Source organism: Elgaria multicarinata, chromosome 5 (assembly GCF_023053635.1).
Source record: "Elgaria multicarinata webbii isolate HBS135686 ecotype San Diego chromosome 5, rElgMul1.1.pri, whole genome shotgun sequence".
Taxonomy (NCBI): domain Eukaryota; kingdom Metazoa; phylum Chordata; class Lepidosauria; order Squamata; family Anguidae; genus Elgaria; species Elgaria multicarinata.
The window spans coordinates 122,448,457-122,460,955 of NC_086175.1; the positions used below are offsets into that span (position 1 = coordinate 122,448,457).

Consider the following 12,499-nt stretch of genomic DNA (forward strand, 5'->3'; position numbering starts at 1 on the left):
CTCCAACCACTCTGCATCTTTTACCCATTAGTTTCTTTGTGATTTCCTTTCCTTAGTTTTGAACCCTTCCGTGTAGGGTAGAGATCTGAGTCCAATCTTTGAAATGACTGTCCCCCCCCCCTCCTGTCAGTAGTCTGGGTAATAAGGACTCATGGACCAAATACTAAGATGATTGAGCACATGGTAGGTTGAATGATTAAGCATGTGGCAGACCATGTGTCACATTACTTTGTTGCTTCTTCAATCGGGTTAGAATTCTCCAACCTGTAGCGTTCTGTGAGATAGGCACCTTGCCTCACGAAAATTGGGCTGGGCAAAGAAGATGATGATGATGATTAAAAAAAGAACATTATGAATGCTTAGAATTCAGAACCCGTTGCCCTCCAAATGTTGGACTGCAACCCCCATCACCCTGACCATTGACCATGCTGGCTGTGGCTGATGGAACTTGGAGTCCAAGAATACCTGGAGGGCTCTCGGTTGCCCACCCCTGGGACAGAGAAATCATTCACACTTCCGCAACACTGAAACATGGAGTCATGCAATGGAAGCTGATGTTTCTCCTGTACCTGCTTGCCAAGAATGTTTCACAGAGCTTGTGGAATTCATTGCACTCTGGCAGCCTTCCCTCCAGACATCAGCATGGCGAGTGGTCAGGAATATTGGGAGTTGGTTGTCATGGATTAGCATAGATGTTTTTTAAAATTATTCTAATTCTAGCCTTAATCGGGGGTGGGGGGAAGATTACTTCCATATTTGGGTGTAGTACATACCTCTCATTATTCTTATGGCTTGTTGGTGCCAGATATTCTTTATTTGCTCTTGCTTTTTAAGTTTTGGAACTTTACCTTGATTAATTCCTTATCTGCTATAGTGTTTTATGCATTGCTCATTTTAGTTAATGTTCTTGCTTGTAACCTGCCTCAAACTATTTTGGAGAAGGGTGTGTGTCCATCCAATTCCCTACATAAAATGACCTGATGGGTGAAGGTATGCCCTGCTTTGCCTGTGAGCTTTTCAGAGACCTATTGCTGGTCCAGGAATCAAACCTTTTTGGTTTGATCCAGCAAGGCAAAAATGTTTCTCTGAAAAGGCAGGGGAAAGAAAAGAAAAGAAAAAGATTTCGAGACCCACCAAATAAGCTTTGATGCAATTCCTTTTCCTCGCAGCAAACTTTGTTCTCGTATTCTTTTGACCAACCTGGCTTCTGTCCAAATGGTTTTTCGCAGGCTGTACCAAATGGTCAAGATTCTCTATTCCTTTGGGATTTTTGTGACCTATTCGATTCAATTCTACGTTCCAGCTGAGATCATCGTGCCAGCTGTTGCCGCTAGAGTGCAGCAGAAGCTGAAACTGTTCTGTGAGCTGATGATGAGGGTGTTCCTGGTCTGCCTAACCTGTAAGTACAGAGGCTTCCTTTTTGGCAATCCCTTTTACAAACGCTATCTTGGAGTTCCTGCAGGGTGGAAGAGAGAAGGTGGATTGTATTTAGGATTTTCTAGCATTTGGCTTGACCTTTTGTCCACAAAGTAAGTGAACAAATAGTGTGACCATGGATTGGCCAAGGAACATATGAATTTGTGTGATGTGCCAATATCTTTCTCATTCTGAGACTTGCACATTGTATTGTAGGTCACATTTGCTGCATGCTGTGCAGCGCTATAGAGCAACCCACGAATTGGCTCTTGAGCCTAAACTAGTTCAGCATAAAACCGGTCTTGTGGCTTTAAGCATCACATGTGAAGGGGCAGAGGGCATTGAAAGGGTCCGTGGGGCCACACCATCAATCCCCCAGCCCTGGTCCCACCATGGCTCCTCCTGGTCCCACCATGTCTGGGGTGAGGAAGCCTTTGGACTGGATGAGGGCTAATAAACTGAAACTCAATCCAGACAAGACTGAGATGCTGCTGGTGGGTGGTTCTTCTGATCGAATGGTGGGTGTTCAACCGGTTCTGGATGGGGTTGCACTCCCCCTGAAGGAGCAGGTTTGTAGCTTGGGGGTTCTCCTAGAACCATCTCTTGCACTTGAGGCTCAGGTGGCCTCGGTGGCATGGAGTGCTTTCTACTAACTCTGGTTGGTGGCCCAGCTACGCCCCTGTCTGGACAGGGATAACCTAGCTTCAGTTGTCCATACTCTGGTAACCTCCAAATTAGATTACTGCAATGCCCTCTACATGGGGCAGCCTTTGAAGACAGTTCAGAAGCTGCAGCTTGTGCAAAATGCAGCGGCCAGATTGATAGCTGGAACTGGGAGGTTTGAGCATATAACACCGATTCTGGTCCGCTTGCATTGGCTGCCTATACGTTTCCGAGCCCAATTCAAGGTGCTGGTTTTAACCTATAAAGCCCTACATGGCTTGGGACCGCAATACCTGATGGAACAGGTATTGCGACATGAACCTACCCGTACACTGCGCTCAACATCTAAGGTCCTCCTCCGTGTGCCTACTCCGAAGGAAGCTCGGAGGATGGCAACAAGGGAGAAGGTCTTCTTGGTGGTGGCTCCCCGACTGTGGAATGATCTCCCCGATGAGGCTTGCCTGGCGCCAACATTGTTAGCTTTTCGACGCCAGGTCAAGACTTTTCTCTTCTCCCAGGCATTTTAACATGTTAACAGCATTTTAACAGCATTTAACAACGTTAAGTTTGTTTTTAATGGACGCCAGAATTGTTGTTTTTAAATGTTTTAGGGTGGATTCCTGCATTGAGCAGGGGGTTGGACTCGATGGCCTTGTAGGCCCCTTCCAACTCTGCTATTCTATGATTCTATGAAATGGATACTGTTGTTTTTATACTGTTGTTTTTATGTTTCTGATGGTTTTTAAAATTTTGTATACTTTTTAATGTTTACCATTTTTAACTGTTGTAAACCACCCTGAGAGCTTCAGCTATGGGGCGGTATATAAATGTAATAAAATAAATAAATAAATAAATAAATAAATTTGTATGTAGAACTCTAAGGGCCTATTCAGACGACATGCTGACCCATCATGGATCGCTCAGAAATGTGGTCCACAGTGGGTTAATTTGTGGTGTGGTGGGAGAACTCCCTCCCCACAGTGGTCATCTTATTGAGGGCCCTGTGTCATCTGACGGTATCCCTGCGGGTATTCCAGCCCATTTCAACAAGAAAAAAGTATGGCAGCAATTGGAGTGTCTGCCGGCAAGAGTGACTGCCACTTCCGGCGATGTTCTTGCCACCATGGACTTAATCTATGGACTTAATCTTACCTTCAGCTTGTTAGGGCTGAAGGTGCTGGCACTACCAGTATATGAACTGGGGTTTAGTGAGCTACCCAGGTTGGTGCTAGAAGCAATGCAGGCATAGACTGAAAATGAGTAGGGGCATGTTCAGACGGCACACTAACCCACCCTGGATTGCTCAAAAACATGATACACGATGGATTAACGTGTTGTGTGGAGGGAGATTTCCCTCTCTACGATGGGTCAAGTATCCACGACGTCTACCAACCTTCTGCAGGATGGTTAGGGGGTTCCACAGTAGTTCTCGTGTCATCTGGCAGGAACTCCGCGGCGTTTTGGCCTGGTTTTGGTGGAGAAATTACAAAAAAATGTCAGCGACCGTAGAGTCAGCCAGCAAGAGCAATTTCCTCTGGCAACACTCTTGCCACTCAAAAAAAAGGAAGGCAGTAGTTGAATGATGTAACATATACAAAGTGCCCAAAGCACACAACTACAAGATATACTTTCAAGGATGGACAGTGATAACCTTGTTTATTCACAGATATGATGGTTATAACTGATGCATTCCCTGCATGGGGACCATGTCATTTTGCCATGCAGGGGTTGCATCAGTTGTAACCATCACATCTCTGAATAAACAAGGTTAATTATCACTGTCCATCCTTCAATGTATGTCTTGTAGCTGTGTGCTTTGGGCACTCTGTATATATTAGAACACTCTTGCCGCTGCAGACTTTTTCTATGGTCACGTGGCCCTTTTGATGGTTGGGGAGGCCGCTGTGGTCTGAGTCGTGCTGCAGCACCCACCGGGAGGTCATGAATTTATCCATGGAGTGGTGAGGAGTAAGTAACCCATGGGAGCCTGTGAGGTAATGGTCGTGTGTTGGGTGCATGTGTCTTGGTTCTCCTACCCCTACCAGCTCTGTGAATACTTTACCTTCCCTCCCTCTGGGATCATGTAAATGGAGTCTAGGTATCTCTGGATGAGGCTCACAAATGAGCAGTGTTCTCTTAATGGATCTCTTAATCCATAAGTTTAAGTATGGTGTAGCACTTAGAGTGTTGGACGGGGATTTGGGAGATCCGGGTTCTCGTCCCCATTCGGCCATGAAACTCATTGGGTGACTTTGGGCTAGTCACAGACTCTCAGCCCAGCCTACCTCACAGGGTTTTTGTTGTAAGGATAAAAATGGAGAGGAGGTGGATTATGTATGCTGCCTTGGGTTTCTCGGAGGAAGAAAGTTGGGATATAAATGCAATGAATAAATAAAATAAATAAGTTTATAAGCTGCACCAGTTGCTAGTGTTGCTGATCTACTGGAAAGCACCATCAGGTCTTGTGCTCTTAACAGCTTCCGTGCGCAGTAATTTAAACAGGGGAAGTCTTTTCTTAGCATAATCCGAAGCCAAATGACACAGCTACTGGTCTGTTCACTGCCTAGATGGGAGGCTACTTGGGAGCTCCATGTACACTGCCTTAAGTTCCATGATAGGATAAGTTGAATAAATAGTGATCAGTAGTGAGGCCAGCATCAATCCTTAAAACCAAAGATTCCTGGATTTATTTTTGATAAGAAAAGCAAAAGGGGCGAGAGCCTTTACGAATGCTCCTGGTGGTTCCACATGGACCTATGGCCCATTTGGAATCCACCAGGAGAAGGGCCTTTAGTGTGGTGGCCCCTTCTCTTTGGAACTCCCTGCCTCTGGAGGTCAGGCAGGCACCAACATTAGGTTGCTTCCGGCACCTCATGAAAACAACTCTCTTTCGAGAAGCCTCCCTCAACTGATTAGCTACTGTTTTTTACTGGTCCTTTTTAAATTGAACAATTTTAATTTGCTTTTTTGATCTTCCTTTTTTACTGTTTATTTCTACGTGTGGTATATACATAAATAAACTTGGATAACTCTGTAGACTCTAAGAATAAAGAAATCATAAGGTGATGTCCCTCCTCCCCCCATGGGACCAATGAAAACCAGTTAAGGTGTTCCTGGAGGTGTGATGGCTCACTTTGCCCTGTCCAGGGATAGTGGGTGGGAAGTTTTTAGACCCAAGTCTGGATTCAGGTCAGAACAGGTAAAGTTAATAGAAAATAAACTTCGCTGTGTGTTGCGAAGGATTGAAGTGTGTTTGTTCTAGCTTACTAAATGCAATCATTTCCTTTGGTGTGACGTAGGTGGTTGACGCAGGCAGTCTTCTCAATGATCAGTTAGCCTCAGCTGGAGGTTATTGGGGATCGACGAGAGAATTCGAAATGACAGCCCAAGGTTTGAAATGGGGTTGAAGTACCCAACAAATTAGATTTGGCTTCCAGTTGGGCTTTGGAAATTTTAGGCTGAACTTGTGAAAGGTTGCTGTTTAAATTGAGTTGACTTTGATGCACTGTGTGGGAAATGAGTTCTTAAGTTGCTGATCAGTTAAGTAAACGTTGACACTGAGCAGCTTTCAGTAGCACTATAATATCGATGGTGTCTTCCCTTCTATTGTAAAAGAGTGGAGGCTTCCCCCCCCCCCAAAAAAATATGGGTGAACCAGAGGAGAGGTGAATAGTTTCCAGAGGGTTTTTTGGCCCCCAAATAAGTTTGTACAAAAGCTCACTCAGAAACTTGCCAGAGACCAGCCCTTTAACTGCTAAAGCAGTACATGTATAGCCAAATCAGGAGTCTCCGCAGACATTCTGGTAGAATTTCAGTGGCTGCTTGGTAGCAAAGTTTGCCTTGACTAGGGATGTCACAGGTGCCCGACTGGGTCCAGGACTCTGGTGGATGCCCCTGCGTCTGTTCCCCCAGATCCATCTTGCTGGGCCGTGGCACATTTGCAGGTCTGCTCTTCGAATGCCCTGCAGCTCTGTGGCCGACCGCCATCCCTCCATCCCTCCATCCTTGTCCGGAACCTCCATTGTGTGCAACAGTGGAGTCTCGGAAAATTGTGTATTTCCCACTCTGCATAAATGGTGGCCATGAAGGCACCATTTACGCATTTAGGAAATACAGAATTTCCGGAGCTTCCATTGTTACATACAATGGAGGCTCCGACAGAGCCAGACGAGGGTATGTCTGTCCATCCCTAACCTTGACCGTCTTGCCTTAGGGCAAAGCTAAGTTATACAGGAGACACGGATACCATTAAACAGTGCCCTCCATATCAAGTTCTCACATTTTCGCAAGCAAGAGAGAGAGAGAGAGAGAGAGAGAGAGAGAGACCATCTTGGAACACCATCTTGCAGCACTTCACCTTTTTACAACAGGTTTTAAACTGAGCTGCACAATGCCTGGGGAAATCTATTTCATGAGGCATTTACCAAATACAAGAATTGGCTGCCAGTGGTGGAGTCAGCACGGCCAAACAGAGTTGCATGTTGCAGAGCATAAGTCAATACAGTGCTTTTGTGTTTGGTAGCACCTTCTCACCTAATATGCAGTTCCAGTCTGTACGTGATACCTTGCAAGTGGAATGCATTGGAAAAGGCCTCCATGTGGCTTCCAGTTCCTGCTGTGGCTGAGATGGACCTCTGTAGCAGCTTTACTCAAATTTGGAGGAAATTTGTTAATTGAGGAGTTACAGGACGTGCAGGGAGGGTGCTATTTCCGCCACAGTGGGACCAGATTGCTGGACTAGATTGGCCTTTGGTCTGATGCAGCATGGCTTTTCTTAGAGTATTATATTTTCACTTGATATGAACCACTCAATGCTTTGAGAGGCCCTCAGTGTTACATTTATGGCAGCTACAGCCAAGGTGGTTTCCAAGGCTTTCCACAGAATAAGCAGAACATATGGACTGACCATTGATCACAGTCATTGATGATCAGAATTTCCTGTATGCACTGCTAATAGAACACAATAGTGAGGTTTTTCCCCCTAAAAACGTGTTTTATTAGAGAATTTGACAAACATTGCCGAACGATTAGTTATAAAGGGCAGTATCCACTGGTTTGCAACTGGTAACGTAAACTACGTTGTGTTAGCAGGCACTTCTCTAGCGCAGCACCAATAGCGTTAGCTGGTGCGCCGTTTTAATTGGTGTGCCAGGTAATAATATTGGTGTTGTGCTAGTGTAGTCTACGCTAGCACAATGTAATTTACATTACTAGTTGCTAACTGTTGGATACTGCCTAAACCATTTTAGAATGGGAAGTGTCACTAAACCTGCTTTCAAATTGCATGTTGATACTAGAGAAGTTCCTATTTCTGCATAATGGGTTCCTTAATGAAATTAAAGTTAATTAATTTAACTTTAATTTCATTATGCACGCCCTCTCTTCCACCAAATTAGCAACATGAGATTCAATACAAAATGTACCACTCAAATGTGGAAGTACTTCTTCACACAGCGCGTACTGTGGAATTTCCTACCGCGAGATTTAGTGATGGCATTTGATGGGCTTTAAAAGGGGGTTGGATAAATTCCTGGAGGCGAAGGCTATCAATGGCTACTAGCCCTGAAGGTTGTGTGCTGTCTTCAGTCTCAGAGGCAGTAAGCCTACCCCAGTTGCTGGGGAACATGGGTGGGAGGGTGCTGTTGCACCATGTCCTGGTTTGTTGGTCCCTGGTCGACAGCTGGTTGGCCACTGTGTGAACAGAGTGCTGGACTAGATGGACCCTTGGTCTGATCCTGCACGACTTTTCTTACGTTTTTATGCTCTTCTAAAGCAGCGGTGTTCAACCTTTTTGACCCCCAGGGCCACATGTAATGCCAGCTCTGGCCCACATCTGCACTTGTATGCATGCACACATGCGCACGATCCTGATACAGATTGCTCTTTCCTCTCTGCTACGACCAGCGAGGTGCTTCCGGATCGCTGGGGGAATTGTGTGTGCATGTGTGTCTGTGTGTGGGGAGAAGGCGAGCATAGTTATCACAGCTATGAAGCCCAACGAAGCAGAAGTGCTGCTGGAGGTTGTTATGTTTTGTACTTTGAGTGAGAACTGCTCTGGTTTTGTACAGCGCAACTCGATTATTTCGTGTGCAAATGTGTCAAGATGATTTCCTAGGTAGCGGTTGATTAGGCTGAGCATGACAGGGGAGATCTTTACCTGCTGCGTACGCTGGCAGATGAACCGGAATGCGTGAAGGGCCTCTCCAAACCAGCAGTGATGCAACCTGAGTTCAGGCATGACGTACAAACTTGTCCTCGCACTCTTCTTTCCCCCCTTTTTTCTTTTCCAAAGAAATGAGGAAGATCAAGGGCAGCTTCTGCATAAGCCACGCATTCTCCCTGAAGTCTCCATGCTTGCATAAGTGGGAAGGGAACCAGATTTCTTTGTTTGGTTCAATTTGATAAGTCACCCTTGTAAATGGCTCCCTGATTTTGCGTACAAGGCAAAGCGATGACATAAAATCGCTATTGCTTAAATGCGATTTAAATGCACCTTAAAAAAAGAAGAAAAGAAATCACACCAGTCACTTTAAAAACAAGAAGATAATAATAATAATAATAATAATAATAATAATAATAATAATAATAAAAAACTTCACCACTGCAACTGTTCAAATGGGGAGCAAAGAAGTAAAACATATTATAGAGCAGAAATAATGCTAGGCTACAGCACAGCAAGTTTGAAAGGCCTGGGAAAACAACAAGGTCTTGGCTTGCCGATAAGATGCCAGGCGGACTTCTCTGGGAAGGGCTTAGGGGCCACCGCTGAAAGGACCTTCTTGTAGTCACCCACACTATCTTATATGGTGGTAGCACTCAAAGAAGGGCCTTAGACGATGATCTCAAACCATGGGTAAGTATATATAGGAAGAGGCGATTCTTCTGATACCAAGGTCCCAAAACTGATTTCTGAGTGACACCACCTGTAATCAAAGTATACCTTCCTCCAAAGCAACTTTTCCAACTTACAAGTGGTCATGTAACTGGGCACTGTATAGAAAAAAAATCTCAATATGTACTAACCACAAATGAGCTCAGCCTACATACATTTTGATGGGGTTATTTAATGATGATGTCTCTTGTTAGAAAGGCCATGAGTAGAGAAAAAGCAAAAGGCAGAACAGAATGAGTGTTTACCAGTCTCGCATGCATACAGGCTATCTAAAAGGAGATCACGTCCTTCTTTGGCGAAGAAAGGGAAAATAGTAAAACGCAGATACAGCATAGAGTTTCAAAAGAGTTTGTTCAGCCCATTTTGTGTTCCATTACACCGGCAGGAGCAAGGGAGCAAACACATGTGCTCCCAGCAATGGTGGAAGTTGGAGAGAGGGAAGGAAGGGGAGAAACAAATGGAAGAAATCACAGGAAAACCATATTGTAGGCTATGGAGAACCTAATGCTAGCTGTGATCAAAATTCTCATGAATTAACTAACTGTAACACCGCCCCCTTCCAGTAACCTGCAGACAAGATTGCACTATTCCCATCACATTTCCAGTGTATGTATTGATTCATGCATTCATATATTTTTTCATACAGAGTTTTCCGCTGCTAGAAAGCTTTGTAATGGTTAACCACAGAAGAATTACAGAAATTACTCTTGACTTTTATGCTGGAGAGCAGTTCCTCTGCCATACTAGAACCTGGGGTGATCCAGTGATGCTGATGGTGGGAGATTCAGAACAGATAAAAGGAAGTTCTTTATCACACAGTGCATGGTTAAACCATGGAATTCGCTACCAAAAGATGGAGTGAACTTGGACAGCTTTAAAAGAGGATTAAATACATTCATGGAGGATAAGTCTATCAGTGGCTACTAATTATGGTGGCTATGTATACCATACATCTTTATTGTGATCCATAGATCCATGAAAAAACGAATCAAACATGAAACATCAGACAGTTAGAGCTATTGTCAACTTTCGTCCTATACACAGAGAGCTCTAATCCTGGCCACCACTGTAAAACAACCAAAGTTACTTTTGAGAATTTATCTTCCAACAGAAACTTAACATACAATTTATCTGAACTTCTGGACAGTTTACTCAACAATGAGGTGATCATAAGATGATGGGCCTGATTATAAAAGCTACAGGACAGAATGATATGCTCCATCGTCTCCACTTCCATATTCCTACAGGGACACCGTCGTTCCTGATAAGGGACACCAGAATATCTGCCCCGAAGTTATTCAATAGAATAAACATTGCATCTGGCCTTGGAGAAAGCAATACGATATTTAGCCACTGACAGGTTCTTTAAATAGCCAGCTGAAGAGGCCCAACGTAATGAACGTGCAATGCACTGGGAGAGCAAGAAACTTAAGAGCGAGTGCATAAGTCGCAGAAGGCTATGTCCCACAGTCTTTGTTTAACAGATTTAAAAGCAAAATTCAAGCCCAGATTAAGGAGGAAGGAAGAGGAGAGACCGATTGAAGCTGCCTTCCTGGCAAGAAGCTTGGACCAGTGTTCACATAGTTGTCCTGAGCCAGACACAGAAGCAGACCTGAGCCCCTCCCAAAAAGACTAACTTCCATCCAAAATTTTAAGGCAGACCACCAAGCCCTAAGCGACAGAGACCTTTCCCTGGTTTCCAACAAAAGTACAGAATTAGGGACACACTTTGGGAGTTGAAGAAGGGTCCTCAAAAACCTTGTCTGTAGCCTATCTATCTCAGATATTACCTCCAGTCTCATAGAATCATAGAACCATAGAAAAGTAGAGTTGGAAGGAGTCTATAAGGCCATCAAGTCCAACCCCCCTGCTCAATGCAGGAATCCACCCTAAAGCATCTCTAGCAGATAGTTATCCAGCTGCCTCTTGAATACCTCTAGTGTGGGAGAGCCCACAACCTCCCTCGGAGACAGTATGCCTCTTAATACCTGTTGCTGGGGAACCCAAGTAGGAGGGTGCTGTTGCATTCGTGTCCTGCCTGTAGACTTTCTGTTGACATCTGGATTGCCACTATGGGAACAAAAGGCTTGACTGTATAGGATTTTGGCCCAGCTCAGTACAGCTGCCCTTATATTCTGAAATTACCCATTAAACATCATAATCTATGCTTCTGTCAATGAAAGTGCCCGAGGTGCACTCTGTTCACAAGAGTAAAAACACTAGAGGGGGCTACAAGATGTGTTACTTCCTCTAACAACCCCCTCCCCCTAAAATCTGAAGATCTTTGAAAACGCTCTGATCGCAACGGTTGGAATGTGGTCCTACGGTACGCCTTATTTTGGCTGCTTGGTAGATTTGCTCTTTGGATGCAGTTCAGTGTGCTCTGATTTCTGTATTCAGACCCTGAAGCCGTTATCTCTGTAATACTTTGACTGACACCTGGGCAAGCGGTTCAGAGAGTTCTTGCTGAAAATGATCCTAAATGGGGAGGGGGGGAAAAAGACGGGAACGTCAGGCTCTGCTGAGAGTTTGCTTTCCGTAACAGCGGCAGAGCTCCTGCTCACAACCAGTTTAGAGGCAGAGGTTCCCATTGAGGGGAAATTGGGGCGGGGGGGGGACTTGCTATAAACAATTCATCACACCACAGTAAATCAGGATTTTTATGTGGCAAATGTTCAGTTCACTCTTTCTCTGTGTGTGTATTCTCTGTGTGTGTATTCTCTGTGTCTCTATTCGGCCCTGGTTAGGCCTCATCTAGAGTATTGTGTCCAGTTCTGGGCTCCACAATTCAAGAAGGATGCAGACAAGCTGGAGCGTGTTCAGAAGAGGGCAACCAGGATGATCAGGGGTCTAGAAACAAAGCCCTATGAAGAGAGAATGAAAGAACTGGGCATGTTTAGCCTGGAGAAGAGAAGATTGAGGGGAGACATGATAGTGCTCTTCAAATACTTGAAAAGGTTGTCACACAGAGGAGGGCCAGGATCTCTTCTCGATCCTCCCAGAGTGCAAGACACGGAATAACGGGCTCAAGTTAAAGTAAGCCAGATTCCGGCTGGACATCAGGAAAAACTTCCTGACTGTTAGAGCAGTGCGATGGTGGAATCAGTTACCTAGGGAGGTTGTGGGCTCTCCCACACTAGAGGCATTCAAGAGGCAGCTGGACAAGCATCTGTCAGGGATGATTTAGGGTGGATTCCTGCATTGAGCAGGGGGTTGGACTAGATGGCCTTGTAGGCCCCTTCCAACTCTGCTATTCTATGATTCTATGATTCTATGTGTAGTAGAATCAGGGCTTGCTCTGATTCAGCTCCTGAGGCTTCTTTGCAGCTCTAGATCTTTGTGTGCAAATGCTATGTAGTAAAGAAGAGAGTGTCTCTTAACAAGTACAGAGTGCCTCTTAACATGCACAGAGGACTTCCTTCCAGTAGTAAATGAACCCAGCTTATACAGAAAGTAAAGGTTGGCAGACAGAATCCTAAGGTCTTAGAAGAGCCAGTGTGGTGTAGTGGCTAAAGTGTCGGACTGGGA

General features: G+C 44.9%; 1 protein-coding gene across 1 annotated transcript in view; it reads left to right on the top strand.

Annotated features, from left to right (window-relative positions):
- Positions 1-12,499, top strand: part of SLC36A4 (solute carrier family 36 member 4) — a 121,442-nt gene that overhangs the window by 50,284 nt on the left and 58,659 nt on the right. Inside the window, exon 10 of the mRNA XM_063127851.1 lies at positions 1,230-1,399. Within this exon, the coding sequence (XP_062983921.1) occupies positions 1,230-1,399 (170 nt within the window). The remainder of the gene's footprint in view (positions 1-1,229; positions 1,400-12,499) is intronic.